The sequence below is a fragment of the Gopherus evgoodei genome, chromosome 19, assembly GCF_007399415.2.
Source record: "Gopherus evgoodei ecotype Sinaloan lineage chromosome 19, rGopEvg1_v1.p, whole genome shotgun sequence".
NCBI lineage: Eukaryota > Metazoa > Chordata > Testudines > Testudinidae > Gopherus > Gopherus evgoodei.
The window spans coordinates 15,848,838-15,871,241 of NC_044340.1; the positions used below are offsets into that span (position 1 = coordinate 15,848,838).

Consider the following 22,404-nt stretch of genomic DNA (forward strand, 5'->3'; position numbering starts at 1 on the left):
AGACTTGATGTCTTTTTTTTTTTTTTTCTTAAAGAAGAGATTACAAGTTAGTCTGGCAGAATCCATCTTCCATAAACCCATGTTGATTGGCATTAATTATATTACCCTCCTGTAGTTCTTTATTAACAGAGTCCCATATCAGCTGCTTCACTATCTTGCCAGGGACATTGTGACCCTGATTCTATATTGCTCAGCACCTTGTGCAGCCACTTAGACCAGTGCTGAGTTCTACTGAAATGGTTGCAATATATGCCCACTTTGTGCTGATGTAATCCTTTGCCCGAGGTGCAGGACAACAGTGGATCAGGCCCAGTAAATTCACTGATTCGAGCTGGGGCCCAGCAGGGCTTTGGACTCCTGGGTTCTTTCAGGCTAATTTTTTGAAGGGATCAAAGACTAGTTCAAGTTCATAATCCTAGTTACCCTCCCCTTTAAAACCTGCTCCATTACACTGGATAATGGAGTCCCAATGGTGGAAAATCAGGCCTGTGTTTATTGCCATGGGTGACACCACAACGTGTGTCTTCAGCTGTAGTGCAGCCTATGCTGTGGGGCAGGACAGGCCCCCATACACTGAGCTGGCACATGTGAATGTCAAGGGATGAGATCTTCACTGTGGAGGTTTTCCTGCAAATTATTTTCCTCTCTTTTCACAGTGTCTCCCGAGGTATCCCAGCACAGCTCCTGTGGCCAGTGACCTCAGCAAGAGCAGGATCGGACCTAGGAGCCCGACTTGAACGTGTCATCCCCAGCTCTCTAAGCAGGTCTGAAAGGCCCGCGTCTTCTCTGCAGCATTGTCTGTTTGGGGCTCCAGACAAATCTGTTAAATGAGCAAATAAAACAGGAGTGTGAGAAGGTGAGAGGGAGCAAAGACCGAGGGACTCAGAGGGTTCTGGTCCCCAGTGAGACGAATCCTCCTCTGCCTGTGCTGGGCCCCTGCATGCGCCCTCAGTCCTTCCCCGGAACAGAGTGGAATTTCACACTGCCCCAGGGCTGCAGGGTGTGCCAGTTGCATAGCCCCTGGCCTGGAGATGTAGAAGGAAGTACTCCTGGCGGTTTAAAGGTGGTCCAGCCTGTTATGATGCTGTCTGTGGACAGGGGGTGTTCCAAGGTTTTGTCCTAGAATCTGGAGAGGCCTTCTCCCTGTGCCTTGACTGGGCTGTGCCACAGCTGACACCATTGACCAGCCAGATTAGCCGTGTCCAGCCAACCCCTTCGCTGCTACCCCACCTGCCCCTGCCTTGGATTGCTGCAGCGCCCTGTTATCTTGCTAGGCTGAACCCCAAGAATGCAAATAATGGGGGGGGCAGGAATCCTGCCCCAGAGCAGTGTATTCCTCTGGGATTCCAAGGTGCACCTGCTGGCTCCAGCCACAGACAAAGCAGGGCCATGCCACCATCCACCAGCAGCAATGATTTCATCTCTCCTGCAAGTGGCCCTTGGTCAATATAAACTGATCTGGTGATCACCTTCTGGAAGCCCAGTCTGTCTGCACAGCAGAGAGCACCATCTGCCTGTCTGGGAAGGGGGAGATGGATGTGACCAAAACACTGCCTTCAGCCACTGGCTGTTTCAGACACCTCCTTTGTGGGGAGGGGGGAGGGCACCTAGTTGTGCAATATTTGCATGGCGTGTGTGTAGGGAGGCGTGTGTGTATGTTTCTATGAGGACATTTCTGTGTGTGTACATTTGTGTGTTTGCAATTGTGTGTGTGTCTGTGTGCTTGTACATATATCTGCAAGTGTTTTTGTGCAGGCGTGTGTGTGTGTGTGTGTGTGTGTGTGTGTTGGGGGGCTATTCTTGGGTGGGTATGTTCATGTGTCTGGGCACATTTGTGTGTGTGCTTGTTTGTGTATCTGTGTCCATCCGCTTGCTTGCATCACAATCCCTGGCTACACCTTTGTTTTTTGATTGAGCATGTCCTTAGGAGGGTGTCTGAAGTGCATGGCTGGAATAGTACTTGCATGTAACAATTGCAGCTGCTTTCCCCCAGGTGTCAGATAAATTCTCTTCCATTTCTTTCTGTGCAATCTAACCTGCCCCTGGTCTGCCTTTGAGGCCCCAGCTGCTATCACCAGCCAGCACCTGGAGTCGTATAGAAAACCAACCAACAATGCCATTTTAAGCAACTAATCTCATTTGGAATAAACTGTTCATTTCTGATGAATCATCCAACCCATTCAGCCTGGAAAGGCGGTGGGAGGGCAGAGAGACAGTGGATCAGAAATGCATCTAGAAGCAGAGAAGAAGGGTGGGGGAGGACTGCTGTGTGACCCACAGACAGAGAGAAAGGAAGGACAGGGGGAACGAATAAGAGGAGAGCTGAAGAGACAGAGGAGAGGGGAAGTGATTTGCCTAATGCCCCGCAATTAATTAGTCTCAAAGCCAAGGACAGAACCCAGGAGTCCTGGACCTCGCTCTCATCATCAAACAGGTCGGGTCTGAGACCTGCAAAGAGGCCCCAGAAGTCCCAAACCCCAGTTCTCACCGTTGGACAACTCTGTTGGTTTGGGGTTTTTTTTTTTGCCTTTTACCTTCTCCTTTTCAGATGCAGGTGTGGATCCTTTACCTCCACTGCACACTCCCCTGATCCATTGGGACCTTTCTGGTTTCCCTGCCCCTCCTCTCTCTTTCAGAGGGACACCGACCTTGCAGGTGGGGTGTAAATCCTGGATGCAGTGGTAAGAAAAGCAAATGAAGCAGGGAAGAGACTGAAGGCGGATGAAGCAAATGCTCTGAGACACCAGGCATTGAGGGCTGGCAGAGGGGGGGCTTTCTACTATACCCAGAAGCTGCTGAGTAAAGCCAGGTGCCATCCCCAGGGTCAGGGTGAGCCTCTCAGACTTGGGGGAAGCTGGAGAGTGTTCTAAGGCAGGGTAGTCATTGGTGCCGTCCCTTGCTCTACCACCATCCAGGCAAGGGGCTGACAGTGCTTTACAGAGCATCTCATTGATTCAGTCTTATGACCTCCATTTCCCAAATGAGGAAACTGAGGCACAGCACAGGGAAGTGACTTGCCAAAGGTCACCTGGGGAGGGGGTGGCAAAACCAGGGATGGAACCCAGGAGTCCTGGACCACTAGTCACTAGAGCATACGGGAGGAGGCAGTGGGCAGGGGGAGCTGTTTGAAGGAAGACAGCCTCGGCTTGGGGGTAGAGGCTAATAGCTTTTCAGCCCATTTTTATCTCCAGCTTCCCACAGATTGATCCTTGGCCTGTTGTCGCAGGAGCCACATTGCAGCCACGAGAGTCGAATCAAACACACGCTGGTCATAGAAAGTGACAGGGTGGTGCCTAGGAGTGAGGGAGACACATGGCGGGGGGAGCCGTGCCCGGCGGGAGGCCCCCAGGACAGGCAGTAATAGAGGGCACAGGCAGTTTTTGCTGGGTAAGCATCGCCTTGCACAGCTCTGGCTGTGATAAAAGGCTCCTCCAGCCATGTGGGCTCTGGTGCATTCTCCCTACCCATACAGGACTGAGAACAGCTTTCCCACAGCTGCTGTGCTGCATGGGGTCCAACAGCTGCATGGGCAGCTTCGGCTGAAGGGGATGGCAGGGCGGGTGGGGGAGGGGGCGAGAGCCAAAGGGGAGTTCTACAGAGCCATTGTGCTTAGCCGTTTCCAATCTGGAATCCGTGTGTTGCCGAAGGAGCATGAAAAAGAGAAATTCAGCCAATGTGGCGTTGCTTTCCAGGCTGCCTCGACCCGGGGGCAGGCACCTTCAATGGGGAGATTCACCCCGAGGCTGTGATGTAACACAGGAGCTTTGTGATGTCATCTTCATCACTCCGGGAGTACAGACAGGTCCTTGGAAGACCAAACTTATGATTTCACTTTGACACCTGCCCCAGATAAATTCTAGACTCCTTTCTGATTTTAAACAGGGCCAAGGGCTAACCCAGCCCCTTACATATGTCCAATGCACAGTTATTGCACAGCTTCTGCCTTGGCCCACAGAGACTCCTCTATGCCCAGAGAGACAGCAAGATGCAGATTTCAGCTCTGGCCTCTCAACACGATCCTACCTGTCAAACTTGTAGGCAGATGCCCACATACCTTGCTGAAGTGGGCAAGAACCTGCCTGCAATCCAATGGCTGGGATAGTGTCAGGCAGTGGGAGTTAAGTGCCTAAATATTTCTGAAGATCTGGGTCAATGGACTTCTGCTGATCTAAACAGGTGCAGCTCCGCTGATGTCAGTGGGCTTGGAGAAATTAGCCAAGAGTTTTGGAGGACATTTAAGTTTAGCCCTATCCCTAGGGGTAAGAGACAAGGCACTGTGGGTTTGAAGAACTTCCCACTGACCGCCAACATAACATTGTTAAATCAAATGCTTTCAGGGTCACTCACGTCCCATACGTTGGTCTCAGTAACGCAGGGACGAGCATTCAGTTTCTACCTAGCACAATAGGGTCTGGATTTCATCTGGGACCTTACGATGTCCCTGTAATACAGATAGATAGTGATGGAGAGGAATGAGTTAGGTGTAACAAGGATTAAGAAAGGGAAAAGAGGTTGAATAGCAGGAGAAATGACCCAGCAAAGAGGTCTAACAGGGATTGGGACAGTCCCCTGAGGGGAAGAGTCAGAATGTAACACACTGGCTTTGTGTGCCATATCCCCTCTTGCAATAGAAGATAATAGCCTACTACTGCTACCACAGCTAGTCCTTTACCTTTGGTGGTAGAGGCAGTGCTGGGGATCCGGCTGATGACCTATGGTGGGAGATGGTCATTACAGATGCCCCAACATTCAGGATATTTAAAACCAGACTGGGCAAACCACTGGCAATGAGGTTCTCAACCTGGGGGAGTTGCAAACCAGTTGTCGGGGACCGTGACTGTATCCGTCCTTCCCATACTGCTAAATGTCCCAGCTTGATGGCACGGGTCCCAGGGTGGAAAATCAGATGTACCTATCTTAAGGAAACAAGCCTACATTAGGCTCAGCTGGATAGGCAGGGACCCGAATGGTTTTTTTTTCCATCTCTGATGCCTAAAAGCCGGTTGCTACAAACTTTCCCTGTCCATTTGTAATCCCAAACCGGATGATCCAGACAAGCTGCAATTCTTCAGGCTAAATTGGAATTAAACCCCCAATAACAGAGTTATAAGCACTTGAAAAACAGACTGTGCCCAGACCCAGTAAAGCATTTCCTCTAAGTTTCCAGTTACAGGGCTATTTATGAGGCTGGAGAACAACCTAGAGACCTGGGATTGATATTATTTACTTATAGCAGAGACATGATAACTGTCTGCAGCGAAGGGGGGGAATGATTTAAGGTGGTACACGGAGCAGGGTGGGTAATAAGGAGTCACAGGATTAAGTTAAGAAAAACTGGCTGGATAACACGAAAAGCAGCAAGATCTGCTCAGCTGTAGAATCCTTTCAGTGGAAGCCTCATTGCTTGGATGAGGCCCCATTGTGGCAGGTGCTGCCCAGACATATCATGAGAAGATTCCTTACCCCAGGCAGCTTAAGTGGACAAGATAGACATAGGATGGGAGAGGGGAAAATGACACAAAATCTCCAAAACCAAAGCCTCTAGACTAGCAAAAGTTCAGCAGGAAACCATCTGGTATGGGCCTTTCTGCTGTCCAACTCCTGCAGCAATCTGGCAGTGCCAGGAGCTGGGCGATTGTGACCATCCAGACTGATGTATTTATTTATGTACAGCAGGCTAAGATGCAGAGGCTCTGGAAGGGAAAACTGTCAGCGCAACAATGAAATAGGTGTCTGCAAATGGCAAAGGGAGAGCTGTCATCTGGCCTTAGAACAAAAGCCAGCATGGGGGGCTGGACAGAAAAACCAACCTGCATCTCCCAACCAAATCTGCAGCCACAACTCAACTGTTCACTTGGGGGGAAGGGGTCCCAGAAACGGAGCAAACCAGCTGCTGAGAGGGCAGGGGAAGGACTATGCCTGCTTTTCCTGCTTGAAGGGAAAGCAGCAGCCGGGGGCTCTGATAAAGCGCAGGCACCTCTGCGTCATTAAAGGTGTATAGAAATAAATGCCCCCATCTCCCAGCGCTGCCCTCCGGGGAACAGAGTCTGTGCAGCTGCCCTGGGGCAGCTCCTCTCTCGCCCCCCCCCGCGGTGCCCCCAGCCCTGGCCTGCCCCCGCTGAAGTGGAGGAGGAGGAGCGCTGCCCTGCGTGCCAGGGGCTGGAGAGATGGGCTGGCTCGGTGCAGTCGGTGGCCCCTGCTTGGACCAGCTCCCAGTCCAGCCCCCTCCTCCCTCCCACCTGACGTCAGCCCCTGGGCTTCTCCAAACCCGCCGAGCCTCCCCGGCCTCACTCTGCGGCTGCAACCATGGCTCTGAGCTGGGCGGCGGGGAGCCCGCGCCTGCTGCTGGGCTGGGGGCTCCTGCTCTGGGGCGCCACAGGTGAGCCGGAGCGGGGCGCGCCCGCAGCAGATCGGACCCTCCGGCGGCGGCTGGGACAGGGGGCGGCCGGGCGGGCCGGTGCTCGTGTTCCCAGGGCTGGTGTGCGGGGGGCTGGCTTGGGGGGGGGGCAGCCGTGCGCGGCCCCCCATTGGTGCGGAGGGGCTGCGCCCCGATGGTTTAGATCCGACTCTTTGTGCCTTGGATCCGATCGGGGGGCGTGGGGGGGGGCGGCTGGGACCAGTTCGGCTTGGGAGTTTCCACGTGCTCTGGGCTCGTGTCGAGAAGCCGATCCGAATCCAGCCAGCCCCCTGCAGCCCCAGCCCGGATTGCAGCACGAGGCTGGTGTTTTCGGGTCCTCCTCGCGCCTCTCCGTGATCCGGAGGGGGCAGCGCAGGGCGGGGCTCTGTGTCTGGGTGGTTTGGGGGAGGGGGGAGGCTCGGATGGAAATCGCCCCCTCTCCTGCACCAGCTTGGGTGGAGGAGCAGTAAGTGCCCCTTGCAGCCAGGTTTTGCTCCATGGTGGCCAGTTTCCATAGCTCTGGAGCTGTGCTGGTTTGAGAGGCATCCGGGCAAAGCCGGGCTTAGGGGGCGGGAGTGCCAGCTCCTCAGAGCTTTGTGCTCCTTGTAAAGTGAAACGCAGGGAGGGGTTTGTGCAGCCAGAGCGACTGCCTGGCCCAGAGGGTTGGGAAAGGGGCTAGGAGCAGTGTGACACTGGGGCTAGAGAATGGAAGCCCTTGCCTCTTGGGACATGGCTTTTGGGCACTGGACCAAATTGATAAAGGGAGGGTTTCTGCCTGTGCCTAGCGGGAGTCAGTTTCAGTGGAAGTACAGGGATGATATGTGTCTCCCACTAATCTAGGGCCAAAGGAGACATAGGGGGTTGTAAATCATATTTCTAGCTGCACACCCCGGCCTGGTTTAAACAGGGAGCTGTAGTGGAGTAATGAAAGGTGTGATTTGATAGTGATTGAATTAATCAGGTGCCACTCTGGATGCTCATATCGGTTTGAACCTGATTTAGAGCAGTTTAGCTGGAAACCAAATATCAGAAGGGTAGCTTTGTTAGTCTGTATACACAAAAACAATGAGATGTCTGGTGGACCACTGAACTTCTCATTGTTCGTTTAGCTGTAAAGGTACAGGTTCAGGCTAAATCGAGAGAACAGGTTTGAAACCAATATGAGCAGTTTTCAAACTGATGTAGATTAAGCCAGTACACTTTCTATGTGTAGACAAGTCCACAGTGCTTAACAGAGAGAGAGGAAAAACGATCGTGTTGCCCCTTTGGCCTGAGTGGGTAGCCAAAACCTTGGGTTTGGTTGTTTCAGTTATGAGGAGAAATTGATGCTTAAGTCCGGGATCTTTGATTCAACTCTGTTTATTTGCAAAGAATGGACAAAGTCCTGTTTCCTTGAACACAGCAACAATCGAACAGGAGGACAGTTTTTTTGCTCACAGTTCCAAGCCCCTCGTCCATCCTCTACTCTGCCCAAAAGTTCAGTCCCTTGGCTTTTCGCAGTGCGTGCTCTGACTGTGCTTGGTGCTTCCTAGCTGCCCTTTGTGTCAGCTTCTCTGGTCTTTTCTGCTGTTTCTTCCCCAGACACTAACTTTCACAAAACAATAGCTAGCAGAATCCCTCTGCCCAAGCGTGCCTTGGGTGCCTTTGATTTGGGTGGTGACAGGACTGTGTTTTGGGTGGAGGCTGCGATGGTTTCAGTGACCTGGTCACATAAAGTAGCTTAATGCCCAGGCTAGAACAATATTCTTGCAGTTACTTGTCCACCTTATATAGAGATATTTTCACTCTTCACATGTATGGTCAGTTTCTCCCTTAGCTGCCGCTCCTCTGTGAATGGTTATAAACCGCCACTCAGGACATACCATTTAAAGGACCTCTTCTCAGATACAAGCATTTCTTAACAATGAACCAATTTAAAAAAATTCCAGTTAATGGTGTCCCTAAAGTGCGCATTTCAAACGGCATCCACACAGCACTGCTGGCATGCAGCCACCTCTGGGGTGGGGTGTGGCAGCTATACAGCATAGTAAGAGGGGAAACTTTGGCAAGGGGATGAATGCTAACCCCTGCTCTTATGAAATGACGGGGGGTCTTAATGGCCATGCAGACTAGACAAACCTTGTGATTATTTCTGAAGAGTGGTTTAGGAGACTGCACACGCTGGGGTCTCCTAAACCACTCCAGAGGGAGGGCTCGGTCCAGTCCTGCTGGGATTCAAACTACTGGTGCAAAGAACCCAGGAGTTTCGCACTAAAGTTTAGGCAGCCAGCCCATCACCTCCAGCCATATAGACTGATCTCTTACCCAGCCAATGTGACCTCCTGAGCTTTCCTGTTAGGGTCACTGACATGTCGGAGCTGGCAGGGGGATGGGCATGATGCCGTTTTCCCAAACACAGAGAGAGACCTGCTGGTTTAGGGCAGTGAGGGAATCCCTTTCATAATATGGAGAGAAGAATTTGCAGGCTCTTCACATAAAATACTTCCCAAGCTTTGGATTCCTGTCTGTAGCAGCAGCAACTTGAATTCTGCTGCCCCCGCCCCCCCTAAATCCCCCTGGTATGATGGGGAAGGGCTGGTCGTCCTTCCTATCTTCCTGCTGGGGGAGTCAGCAGAGAGCAATGTCACAAAGGAAACGTGCCAGGGCTTGGCTTTTCTTCTCCAGGGTGCTTTTGCCGCGGCCATCCAGACAACGAATCGGGGGGGGGGGAGGGAAGCAGCTTTTTTATCTTTCTCTTGCTACTGACCTCCTCTTTGTAAACCTGGTGCCTTGAACTCTGGTGCTAGGGTGGGCACGGACGTGGCTGCCACCACCACGGTGTTGAGCTGGGTGTGCTGAGCTGGTGGCATGCATGGGGCTGAAATTTTGGTGCTGTGCTAAAGGCAAGTGTTGCTTGGCGTGCCCCCACCTCCACCCCAGCAGACACACGTGTCTCCCCTAGTTCTAGAAAGCCAAGCGCCGGGCTGCGAAATACAAGGCTTATACCAAGTATGGGGCAGAGACCTCGCCATACACAGCATGGGCTGCCCAGACGGGGTTCTTGGAGGTGTGGGGGCAGAGCACAGAAATAATCGGCACATGGGGGCTCGCTATTTCAGCTGGACCAGGAACAGTAGGCAGTTCCATCTGGAGATGGGGCAAGGGGGTGGAATGGAATAAGGGCAGCCCCTTTCTATCATTCACCTCCTTTTCTGGATGGTCCTGAAGTGTCTTTGACCCTTTCTGCGGCTGAAGGCACCCAGCAAAGCCTTGAGAGTGAGGTCAGAGCCCAGGTCTGGGAGCCAGGAGCTGCTGAGCACTAACACAGTCATCTGGGGCACATTGCTTCTCCTCTCCCTATGCCTGCTGTTCCCACCTGTAAAACAGGGGGGTTCTGCTCCTCCCAGGAGGGTGGGCTCTTGCCATCCCAGTGCTATGGGGGTATAGAGAGCTGGCCATGATCCTACTGGGCTCCTGCTCTTGTTACCCAGCTTGCAAAAGCAAGAAGCCCCGTTCCAGCTTCAGACTCACGGAGAGGGGGGCTGCAAGAACCAACATGAGGGGCATAGGGGAGAGGCATGGCAGCATGGGCAGTAGAGGCTGTGGTGGGCTGGAGCATGGCAAATCTGTATTGATTCCCATCCAGGGCTGGTCAGGTCTACTGGGAGCCGGCCATTGCTTTCCCTTCTATGCAGTTTTCCCCAGAGCCATGTGTTTCTCTTGGCCTTTCTCACTTGTTCTTTTTTTATCCTCTCTCCAGGCTGGTTGGTTTTTTGTTAGCCTGTGTATGTTTGTGTATTTTTTCCGTTTCCATTCACAGCTGCCTCCTCTCCCATCAGGCAGAGCTCAGCAGTTCCCACTGTGCCGGCTTGCCCCATCGCCGGGTCAGCACTCAGCCGATAGCCGATCTCCTCCCCCGGTTTTGTCGGGGTATTCGGATATCCAGCCCATTCCAGCCCTGGGCTCCATAGAGACAGTTAGCCGTGTCTGTGAAGTCCTGTCCCACTCAGCCTGGCCAAGTTACGTCCCGTGTTGCTCCCAGGCCAGCTAAATGTGAATAATCAAGGCATAGCCTCGTGAACCCGCCTTGTGATTCAGGGTTTCCCAGGCTGCATACTGCTCCCACGACCCCATATGAAACCCCCCGCCAGCCCCCAAGCTATCGGAGCTGCATCTCTGCACATCGTGGCTAGTCAGTCACCCAAAGCAGTGCAAGGGCTGGGAGGGATGGGCTGGGTCCGGTGGACTGGGAACAGGATACAGAGCCTTTCACCAGTTCAGAGCCGTCACTGTCTCACGGCCATTCAGTAGCTTAGGCAGAGTGATTGGATGGTTAATAGTCTGGTCCTTGCTGGGCAGTAATCTGCTGCACTTTGTTGCCGGGAGGCTGAGGACTGAACAAGTGGCAGAGACTAGGGGGCACCCTTTCAGGTCAGGGCAGCGGCATGTTCCTTGAGGGGTGCTGCAGGGAAGGTTGCCTGGCTGTGCCCTATGCAATATCCCACCTTCCCCCAGCACTGAATGCTTCTGCAGTGCCCTAGATGCCTCTCCAGAAACCCCCCATACAGGCTCTCTGGGCCTGCAGCTGGAAGGACCACTACCCTTGTGTGGCTTGTTGCCATTGCATGTACATTCAGAGAGTTAGCAAGGCACGTGCAGATTTAAAGGGCTGACGCTGGAATGCGGGTGGGGATGGGGATAAAATGGAACTTGCAGCAGGGGTGGAACTAGTTGATTCAAGGGAGTGGGAGTCAGGACGCCTATATTCTCCTGACTCGGTGTGTGGGGCAAATCGCTTCTCCTCTCTGTGCCTCCCTCTGAGCAACGGGGCACAGCGATCCTCCCCCGCGTGTGAGATTCTGGGCTGAGCTATGCGGAGCAGTAAGGACAGAGATCTGACAAGTAGCATGAAAGGACCAGCAGCTGCTTCGTAGCAGCAACAGGAGTGTTTTGGAAACCTCCGCTCCCACATCTGGCCAGAGGCTCCCAGCACGCCCTGCTCTCCCGGGCCTGGAACTGTTGCGGGGTTGGTTTTTTTAAATGACCCAGGTGAGGAGGCCCAGCTGGTGCACGGGGGCAGGTCTGGCGCCCATCCATCAGGGCTCTGGTTGATGAATATTTTTTTTGTGGGCGAGCCTGGCCACTGGGAAGTGTTTTACGACTCCTGTGCAGGGCTGGCTCCGAGCTTGGAGCTGGGCCCCCTGCCGGCCCACCTCAGCCCCACTGGTGGAGGTTGGGCTTTGCAGGAGGAGTGGAGGAGGGGTACTTTTTCCTCCTGATGTGCAAAAGGCCAGTCTTTGTTCGTGTGCAGTGCTGGCCCCAGGCCCGAAGTTCCCAAACCAGCTTGGAAGGCGCAGGAACTAACCACTCTCTTGCAATAGAAAGCCGTAAATCTGCAGGGCTCTCTCTGAAACCCTGCCAGGCAGCTGGGAGCAAAGGGTGCAGAGTGCTGGCTGGTGTGAGGCTTGATAGCGCTCTGCTGGTGAGCAGCTGACAGGTTATTTCCTGGGGGGTTTCTGCCTCTTGGCCATGCTGGTCCCATGTGTTTTGTGCAGGATCCGTTTGGGTGGGGGGCTGGGAGCTCTCCCTGTTCCTGCCCTGCACCCGACAGCACCCAATTCTGGGAGAAGCTGGGACTGGGGACTCCCTGCATTGCCCTCTGCTAGAAGAGGCTGATACTCCAGTCACTAGGCACCAGCTGCCCTGCAGCGCCTCCTGGTGACCAGTCCCTCTCATGCAGGCACTGAGCAGATTAACCTTGGGCACAGCATCCCGGGCTTCTCTGGGGCCACAGCCCTGGGAGACGCTCTCCCTTGGGGCAGGGGGTCGTCCGATTGCAGGACTGGGGTAGAAACAAGGGGGTGGGAGGGGCAGCTGGGTGGGTTCTGGGGGGGTGGATGGTCCTGTGCATGGTGCAGGGCAAGATTGGTACTTCGCTGCGCAGAGGGTTCAGGGCATTCAGTGGTGGCTGACCTTATCTGTGCAGCTCTGAGAGGGGGGAGCCACCTCCCCTGGACCGTGCCCATGGCTGATTGAGAGTCTCCCCTAGGGTCTGCTGGTGGCCTCCTTGGCCGGATGCCTACTGGCTTCTCTTGCCCTCTCTCTGCCGTGGGAGGGGATGGGAGTGGGGGTAGGTTCTGGAAAGTTACTGTTTCGTGGGGCGGTGGCCTGAATCCCAGGACCCTTGGTGCAGGAGCCATCCCCACTCCCTGGTTCTCTGCCATGGGCCAGTAGAACCTGATGGGCATGGGGCCGCACTCTGGGGATGCCGGCTGGGCACCAAGAGCCATGTTCCAGTCGAGCCAGTCCCCAGCCTGGTTTGTGGCCCTGCTGGCCGAGCCGTGATGGCTCCTGCCCCTTGCTGCCCACAAAGCTTTTCTCTGGGGCTCCTTTCCTGGGCTCTCCCTGTGCTAATGGCAAACAGCTATGCATCTGGCCCTGCCCACGTGGCTCCAAGTCCTGCCCCTGCCCCTCCACCTTATCAGCCTCTTCCCCAGGGCTGGGGACCTTCCTCCTAAGAGGGACCCCAAGGATGGCTCCGTGTGGGCTCCTGGCTGCCTTCGCCATGGGGAAGAGCGGTGGGGGGCCATCAGCCCCTGTTGTCCCCCAACCCAGGCTGCGGCAGTGCCAGCACAGGGCAGGGCCTGCAAGCCCGAGGCATGAAGGGCCAGAAGGGCCTATTGCCCGCTGTGCTCAGAGCCCCGTGGGTCTCATCTTTAGGACTGGTTTTGCGGTAGCTTGCCCTGACATGGATAAAGTCTCCTCAGCTGATGACTGTGCCACGTGAACCTGGCAGCCCTAGGCACGAGATAACAGTCACCACCCAGGCAAGTTTGCCCCGTGGGAGGCTGTGAGGGTAGCTCTGGGGCCCTTTCTGCCATTGGGTCCTCTGCTGAGTTGTGTGCTTGAGTCTTGGGCTCTCTTGTCCCGTTGGGACCTGCCCTGAGACTCACCTGGCCACTGTGGGTCTGGAGCAAACCCCGCTCCCTCCCCCTGCCACTGGATCTCCAGTCCCCAGCCACCTTCCATTGTGTACCTGACTCTTCAAAGCAGGGAGAGCTTGGCTCAGTGCAAACAAAACCAGCTGTGCCTGCTTGGGTCCTCTCCCCTGCCAGCCCCTTCCAGGCAGATGCCCCAGCCTGCCTCTTAACCCGTTCTCCACCACCACTAATCCAGATCCCTCTCCCCACAGAACGTGGACCCCAAAAACCTGGAGACACCAGGCTGGTCCAGCTGAGTGGCCCTGAGTGACAGTGGAGTCATGCCCAGCGCCTCTCCAGCCTGAGGTTGGGGGGAGGGGGGCATTAGACCGAGGATGGATCCTCTCTAGCTGCTGGGGATTTGGAGCAGGGAGCTTCCCTTTCTCGGTGGGCGTGGGGGTGGGGTCTGCTGGGAGAAAGGTCTCTCTGTTCCCTGGGCCGCCCTGGCCATGCCCTCTGCCCCGGTGCAGAAAGTTCTCTGGGCTCCTCAGCACTGTTCCCTCAATGCAGTCATTGTATCCCGAGGCTCCCCCTCCAGTGTTCAGGGCCTGGCCCCTCCTCCCCACAGCCCAGGCCTAGAGTCTGCCCCACACAGAGGCCTGGGCCACTCCCCCCCACGCACACACACCAGAAGGGATCAAAGCTGTGAGTCAGACGGGACCCTAAACAGTAGGTAGGGGGTGGGATTGTCAACCTGAACTAGGGAGCTGCTGAGAGAAGAGGTGGGGAGATGGCGGGGTACATCTGGAGGTATCCCCTGAGTCTGCCCTGGCCACCATGAAGACTCTCGGCTCAGCCCCTTGCCATGGTGTTCAGCCTCTCTCTGTGCCCCTAGGGGAACTGGGAAGGATTCAGGGCAGTGGGCACTCCGACGTGCCGGCAGTGGGGGGTGGCACGTGTGCCAAGGCCCTAACAAAAGGAACGTTCTTTGCCTCATGGCGGGTGGCAGATTCCGGGCATTCTTGGGCTCTGAGCTCATGGCACTGGTTGGACTTTTCATCCGTGCCGGAGCTTGGAAGGGCGGGGGGCAGGGGCAGCTGGATGTCTCTCTCTGAGCCTCTGGCCAGCAGCACCAGCTGGGTCTGTTCCTCCCCACTTCCCCCGGCGTCCCTTCTTTGTGTGTTAGGTGGCGGTGTCTGGCATGGTGGCAGAGCTTACAGCCCATCTCTGCCCAGGAGATCTGGAGCCATCTCTCCCCATTGGGGTTTTGCAGCAGGCTGCCCTGACATGGATGGAGTCTCCTCAGGCTGCCGCCCCGGCCGGCTGCTCTCTCAAAGGTGCAGGATCTGTGCCTTGATGCGCTTATCACCCGTGATCCCCTGCCAGGCTCAGGGAGCAGCATGACCATGGGCAGCAGGTAAATGGGCTGTCTCTGTGCAGAGAGCAGCTCCATCCAGTCCATTAGCCCCCCCCCCACACACACACACCCCAGCTCTGTAGCATGGTCAGTCTCTTAGGCTTCCTCGGCAGCTCGTTAATGATTCCCTGCGTTCGCTAACCTCAGCTCATTACCTGCCCTCACTGCTTAATGTGCACTAAGCATGCATGGCCCCTTCCTATTCCAGATCGGTGTATTTCCGTGCCTGCGGTGCTTCGCCATCCCCCCAGATCTGGGAAGGGAAGATGGGGAGCCCCAGGAACATGGTCGTTTGCCCTGGGTTTCCCTTGTCTTGTTCTCACTCCCTGTCCCCGCACCACAAAGTCTCCTGGGCTGCTCTGAAGCCCACTTTGCTAGCTTGCCCACAGCCCTGGGGTCCCATTCAATCCCTGTCCTTAGCACCACAGGTCTCCCAAGGCCTCTGTGCTCTTGGGCCCCTTCTCCAAACTGTGGGGACAGAGGATCTGCAGGGAGTTGCATCTGCCCGCCCCTGGGTTTGGGTTGCCTCCAGCTATACGGGAGAAGATATAGTTTCTCCTCTGGGCTGCTCATTCAATCCTGCCCTGGTCAGTGGCAAGTGAGTGGCTGGCTTCCCTCTGGCGACTGTTTGGTGGCCATGTATGTGACGAGTTTGGTGGGTCTCGACTCAGGTCCTAGTGAGCAGATGTAGACATGGCACAAGCCAGCAGTGCAACTGGCCTCTGGGCACAAGAGCCAAAGCTGGAATGGGCCGGCGAGATGGACTAGTACTCTCCCTGGGCGTTGTGTGGATCAGCTGAGTTAATGCTCAGCTGGGGGAGTGGGCCAGGAAAAGCCACCTGGCCGGGGGCAGCTGGTGCTTGGGGCTGAGAGCGCAGAGCAGTTGTGGAGTATCTGCTGAGCAAACTTCTCTGTTTGCCTGCCGGGGCCGGGGGGGAAGAGGGGTGCTCTGGTTTAGCAGCATGGGTGCCTCCAACCCAGCAGTGAGCGGAGCCTGCAATGGCTCATCCCGGCTCCCATGGGAGACGGGGGTCCCTAAGAACCAGGCTGTCCCAGAATCCAGGCAGGATCACTCCCCGTACCTCCCCGTTCACCACCGCTGGGCAGTCTCAAGTGACAGAGCCTCCCTCCCTTCCCTTAGGAGCAGGAGAGATCTTGGTCTTGGGATTACTCCCATGGCTCCTGTTCCTTCCTGCAGTCCCTCTCCCGTGTGCCATGCTCGCCCTGTGGCTGGCTGCCTCCCCTGACCTCCAGGGCTCAGCTAGCCTTCCTGGGCCAAATCCAGCCCTGCTGTCAGGCCCATTGAGTTCTCTGTCTGCGCCCTGGAATGGCTGGGCTGGGGGCCAGTGCCAGGGCCCCTCACGCTGGGCTGAGACCCCTTGTTTACATGCAGGGTTTGTTTACCAGCCCCGGGCCCGTCAGTTCGGGAAGCATCTCTGCTCCCCAGCTCCTGCCAGCGCTGGGTCGATAAGCCATTACATTTTCTCCAAAGCTCTGGAGCCCGGCCAGCTGCTCCATTACTGCTGTGAGGCTGGGAACACGTGCCGAGGAACCCAGCCTCTGCCGCACCACTTTGCCAGCATCCCCCATTCTCTGGTGCCATCCATCAAGGTGCTGGGCCTTGGTCAGGCTGCTTTCAGAATTGGCCCCGTTTTGCAGATGACGATCTGAAGAACACAGAGATTCGAACTTGCCAGGGTCACATAGGGCTGGTCCTGGCAAAGGCAGGGTACAGAATCCCAGGGCAGGAGGGCTGAGGCGGCTCCCTGCATCTCCATCGGCTGCTCAGTCATATTAATTTAGATGGATTAAATATGCTAAAGCTGTTAATGTAACACAGTCACTGTCCAATGGTAGACGAGGTTCAAAGTTTGGTATCCAGAGATCTCAGTGCCATGGCAAAGCCCCCCATTAAAAACTCATCCAACCTCTAATTAAAGATCAAGAAAAGAAGGAAAAACGGTGGCAGCCTTTGAAATGCAGGGTAGTGAGTGAGGTTTCAGTGTAACAATGGCCCTGGCTTCCTTCCCCTGGAGCTGGAGAGTGTTTAGAAGGAACCACCTGGCTCTGACAGTCCCTTGGCTGGTGCTGAAGGCGGGGATAACTGGCCTTTGGGGGAAAAGAGAAGCTGTGCTGGAGCAGTCCTTGCTGCTGCTGTTAAAGTCTGGCCCTGTTTAGTCTCAGGTGGAGCCTGATGGGGAAGCTTGTACCAGTCACCTCCATCTGTTCTTTGTCTTTTTCCCCACAAGTCTCTTCCTTTACGGCCCTGCAAAGGCAGTGATAGGTGGAATAGCCCATCCCCTCATTATCTACCCATCCCTTATGCCTGACACCGGACACACCAATTTGGGGCTGTTAATTTCCGGTTTCACACCACCTGTTTCCACCAAGCCTGATTTCCAGGAAGAGAAAGACCCACTCGAGGGGCTTTGAAACTCCAGTCTAACTGGGTGGAGTGCGGGAGGGACTGGCCAGTCTGGGAGGGTTAGGGAGGGAGAGTAAGGCAAGGCATTGCAGCCAACTACACAACCTGGGCACAAAGCCACATGCTGGGCAACAGGCCCAGTTGGCTTACAGGTTTTTAGTACTTTAGAACATTAGAACGGCCAGACTAGGTCATCCCAGTGGTCTGTCTAGCCCAGGATCCTGTCTGCCAACAGTGGCCAAAGCCAGGTGCTTCAGAGGGAATGAACAGAACAGGGCAGTTATCGAGTGATCCATCCTCTGTCGTCCACTCCCAGCTTCAGGCAGTCAGAGGCTTAGGACACCCAGAGCATGGGGTTGCGTCCCTGGACCTATCTGCCATGAACTTATCTAGTTCTTTTTTGAACCCTGTTATACTTTGGCCTATACAACATCCCCTGGCAATAAGTTCCACAGGATAAGCGTGTGTTGTTTGAAGAAAAACATCCTTTTGTTTGTTTTAAACCTGCTGCCTATTAATTTCATTGGGTGATCCCTGCTTCTTGTGGTGTGTAGGAGGAAAGAATGCTCCCTTATTCACTTTCTCCACACCAATCATGATTTTATAGACCTCTGTCATAGCCCCCCTTAGTTGTCTCTTTTCCAAGCTGAACAATCCCAGGCTTTTTAATCTCTCCACATACGGAAGCTGTTCCATATCCTTAATCATTTTTGTTGCCCTTCTCTGTACCTTTTCCAATTCTAATATAACTTTTTTGAGATGGGGTGACGAGAACTGCACACAGTATTCAGGGTGTGGGTGTACCAAGGATTTATATGATATTTTCTGTTTTACTGTTTATCCCTTTCCTAATGGTCTCTAACATTCTGTTCTCTTTTTTGACTGCTGCTGCACACTGAGTGGATGTTTTCAGAGAACTATCCACAATGACTCCAACAGCTCTTTCTTGTGTGGTAACAGCTAACTTAGACCCCAACATTTTGTATGTGTAGTTGGGATTATGTTTTCCAATGTGCATTATTCTGCATTTGTCACCATTGAATTTCATCTGCCATTTTCTTGCCCAGTCAGCCAATTTTGTGAGATTCCTTTGTAACTCTTTACCAGTCTACTTTGGACATAACTATGTTGAGTAATTTTGTGTTGTTTGCAAGTTTTGCCACCTCACTGTTTACCCCCTTTTCCAGCTCATTTATGAATATGTTGAAAAGCACTGGTCCCAGTACAGATCCCTGAGGGACATCACTGTTTATCTCTCTCCATTCTGAAAACTGACCATTTATCCCTACCTTTTGTTTTCTGTCTTTTAACTAGTTACTGATCCATGAGAGGACCTTCCCTTTTATCTCATGACTGCTTACTTTGCTTTAGAGCCTTTGGTGAGGGATCTTGTCAAAAGCTTTCTGAAAATCCAAGTATACTATATCCATTGGATCACTCTTGTCCATATGCTTGCTGACCCCCGCACAGAATTCTAGTAGATTGGTGAGGCATGATTTCCTTTTACAAAAGCCATGTTGACTCTTCCCCAACAAATCATGTTCATCTATATGTCTGGTTATTCTGGTCTTTACTATAGTTTCAGCCAATTTGCCTGGTATTGAAGTTGGGCTTATCAGCCTGTAATTACTAGGATCACTTCTGGAGCCCTTGTTAAAAATAGGCGTCACGTTAGCTATGATACAGAGGCTGATTTCAGCGATAGGTTAGATACCATAGTTAAGTATCAGAGGGGTAGCTGTGTTAGTCTGGATCTGTAAAAAGCAACAAAGAGTCTGCATGCGTCTGACAAAGTGGGTATTCACCCACGAAAGCTCATGCTCCAATACATCTGTTAGTCTATAAGGTGCCACAGGACTCTTTGTTGCATGCCACAGTTAGTAGTTTTGCAGTTTCATCTTTCAGTTCTTTCAGAACTCTGGACTGAATACCATCTGTCCTGGGGACTTACGATTTTAGTTTAGTACCGAGCACCAGGCTCAGAGGGGGAGCACCGATGGGTATGAAGGGGCTGCATTCCCCCCTAATGCCAGGCTAGGTGCTGGAGACAGAGGGTGAAAAGGTTGTACTGCCCCCAGCAGCTCAGGGCCCTAGTGCCAGGCTGGTGCCTGACTAGGACAACCCCCACATTTGTGCTGACTGAGCAGGCTGTCCCCCTGGCCTGTGCCCTCTGCTGCTGACATAATGCCCCATTCATGCTTGGCCCTTCCCTGAGCTCCCTGGATCCTGTGGGCAGCAAGGGGCCGGTGACATCAGCATTCAGTCACCCCCCAACTCCGGCCGCAGAGACCCAGTCATTGTGCCGCTTGCTTGAGTCACCAGGAGCTCCCCGCCGCTGCTTCCTTCTCGCTGCTTTTCACCAGCGGGGAGGAGGTCGGGGGCCTGGAACTGCTGTCACGTTGGGGCACTGCCCCCCAAAGGGCCATTCCAGGGTCTCTGTTGGGCTTTCCTCCCTCCCACAATCCTGCTGTGTTGTATAGGGCACCCTGGCGTGAGCTGTAACCCTATGGCACTGCATGGAGCTGTGCTGGTGCCCCTTGCCCTGCAGAGAGGTGCCAGCAAAGGGGAGAGAAAGGCCTCAGCTGAGACCTGAAATCTGCAGGCAGCACAGAGGCTGCTGGGGAAGAGGAGGCAGCTTTTGTGTCCGCAGCCCCAAGATTGCATGAGGCGGCAGCTGGGAAGGGAGCAGAGTGGAGAGAGGAGTTTAAATACTAGAAGCAGAGCTGGTGCTGGGCATAAACCCACAACACAATTTCTTCGGGCCCTGAGCAGCTCAAGCAGCCACTTATTTGCTTTTTTAGTACGTGTTGTGGGGAGCCCCAAATATTCCTGCTTAGGGCCTCCAGAGGACTAGCACTGCCTCTGCAAGGGCAGGTGGGGTTTGTAGGTGGCTCCTGAAATGACAGAGGGAAATACAGTGAAGTGGAACTGCTGCTCTTAGAAGATAACATCAGAACAGCCACACTGGGTCAGACCAATGGTCCATCTAGCCCAGGATCCTGTCTGGTGACAGTGGCCAATGCCAGGCGCCCCACAGGGAATGAACAGAACGGGGCAGTTATTGAGTGATCCATCCACAGTTGTCCAGTCCCAGCTTCTAGCAGTCAGAGGCTTTGGGATTCCCAAAGCATGGGGTTCCGTCCATGACCATCTTGGCTCCTAGCCATTTAAGGATTTACCCGCCAGGAGCTTATCTAATTCTTTTTTTTGAACTACATTATAATTTTGGCCTTCACACATCCCCTGGCAATGAGTTCCACAGGTTGACTGTGTACTGCATGAAGGGACCTTGAGATGTCATCTAGTCCAATCCCCTGAATTCATGGCAAGACAAGTATTATCTCAGTACCATCCCTGACAGGTGTTTGTCTAATCTGCTCTTAGAAACCTCCAATGACAGAGATTCCACAATCTCCCTGAGCAATTTATTCTAGTTCTTAACCGCCCTGACAGGAATTTTTCCTAATGTCTAACCTAAACCGCCCTTGCTGCAATTTAAGCCCATTGCTTCTTGTTCCATCCTCAGAGGTTAAGGAGAACAATTTTTCTCCCTCCTCCTTATAAAACCTTTTATGTACTTGAAAACTGTTATTGTTCCCCCCTCTCAGTCTTCTTTTCTCCAGACTAAACAAACCCAGTTTTTTCAATCTTCCCTCACAGGCCATGTTTTCTAGATCTTTCATCATTTTTGTTGCTCTTTTCTGGACTGTCTCCAATTTGTCCACATCGTTCCTGAAATATGGCACCCAGAACTGGACACAAGACTCCAGTTGAGGCCTAATCATCACAGAGTAGAGCGGAAAAATTGCTTCTCATGTCTTGCTTACAATGCTCTTACTAATACATCCCAGAATGATGTTCACTTTTTTCCCCCCAAGTGTTACACTGGTGACTCATTTAGCTTGTGATCCACTATGACCCCCAGATCCCTTTCCGCAGTACTCCTTCCTAGGCAGTCATTTCCTATTTTGTATATGTGCAACTGAATGTTCCTTCCTAAGTGGAATACTTTGCATTTGTCCTTATTGAATTACATCCTATTTACGTCAGACTATTTCTCCAGTTTTTGTCCAGATCGTCCAAAGCACTTGCAACCTGTCTCAGCTTGGTATTGTCTGCAAACTTTATCAGTGTACTCTCTATGCCCTTATCTAAATCATTGATGAAGATACTGAACAGAACTGGACCCCAGAACTGATCCCTGCGGGACCCCACTTGTTATGCCCTTTCGGCATGACTGTGAACCACTGATGATTACTTTGTGGGAACAGTTTTTCAGCCAGTTATGCATCCACCTTATAGCAACTCCATCTAGATTGCATTTCCCTAGTTTGTTTATGAGAAGGTCACGCGAGACAGTATCAAAAGCTTTACTGAAGTCAAGATACACCATGTCTACTGCTTCCTCCCTATCCACAAAGCTTGTTACCCTGTCAAAGAAAGCTGTCAGATTGGTCTGACATGATTTGTTCTTGACAAATCCATTATGACTGTTCCCTATCACCTTATTATCTTTTAGATGTTCACAAATTGGTTGCTTAATGATTTGCTCCATTATCTTTCAGGGTGCTGAAGTTAAGTATTTACTTATGGGTGTTTTAAACCTGCTGCCTGTTAATTTCATTGGTGACCCCTGGTTCTTGTGTTATGCGAAGGAGTAAATAACCCTTCCCTATTCACTTTCTTCACTCTAGTCATGATTTTACAGACCTCTACCATCTCCCCCCTTAGTCATCTTTTCCAAACTCAACCATCCCAGTCTTTCTATTCTCTGCTCATCTGGAAGCTGTTCCATACCCCTCATCATTTTGTTGCCCTCCTCCATGCCTTTGCCAGTTCTAATGTATCTGTTTGGAGCTGGGGTGACCAGAACTGCATGCAACATTCAAGCTTGGGCATTGTATCCCTGCTCTGCTACTAGCCTTTAATGGACCTAGCCTCCAAGAGCAGCAGCTTCCTTTGTGACTTGGGCCACCAGCCAGGTCACAGTGGTCCAGGGTAGCCAAGTCTTTCAGGGCAAACTGTCCCAAGCAGGACAGTCTCCACTGCCTGCTCTGTGAGACCTGTCCAGGGGCTAGCATGGGAACCCAGGCTTGCCTTCTACTTCAAGGTCCAGCTCCAGGACCTGCCAACCAACAACCAAGGTCTGAACTATTCTGTCCCTGGCTGCTTTTTTCCCCTGAACCTTTCCTACCTCTTTGGCTCCCCCCAATTCTGGATTTTCCAGCCCAAACTTCTTCCTGGCAAGGAGTCACTTCAGGCTAGC

At 53.3% G+C, this 22,404-nt stretch overlaps 1 protein-coding gene across 4 annotated transcripts in view; it reads left to right on the plus strand.

Moving 5' to 3' along the window:
- The first annotated feature begins 6,263 nt into the window (after positions 1-6,263).
- Positions 6,264-22,404, plus strand: part of MCAM (melanoma cell adhesion molecule) — a 36,649-nt gene continuing 20,508 nt past the window's right edge. For 3 of the 4 annotated variants that reach the window (XM_030538383.1, XM_030538385.1, XM_030538384.1), the window contains exon 1: positions 6,265-6,379. In XM_030538383.1, the coding sequence (XP_030394243.1) occupies positions 6,307-6,379 (73 nt within the window). In that variant the 5' untranslated portion in view covers positions 6,265-6,306. Of the gene's footprint in view, positions 6,380-22,404 lie in introns of all 4 variants that reach the window. The other variant, XM_030538386.1, reaches the window with a different exon arrangement.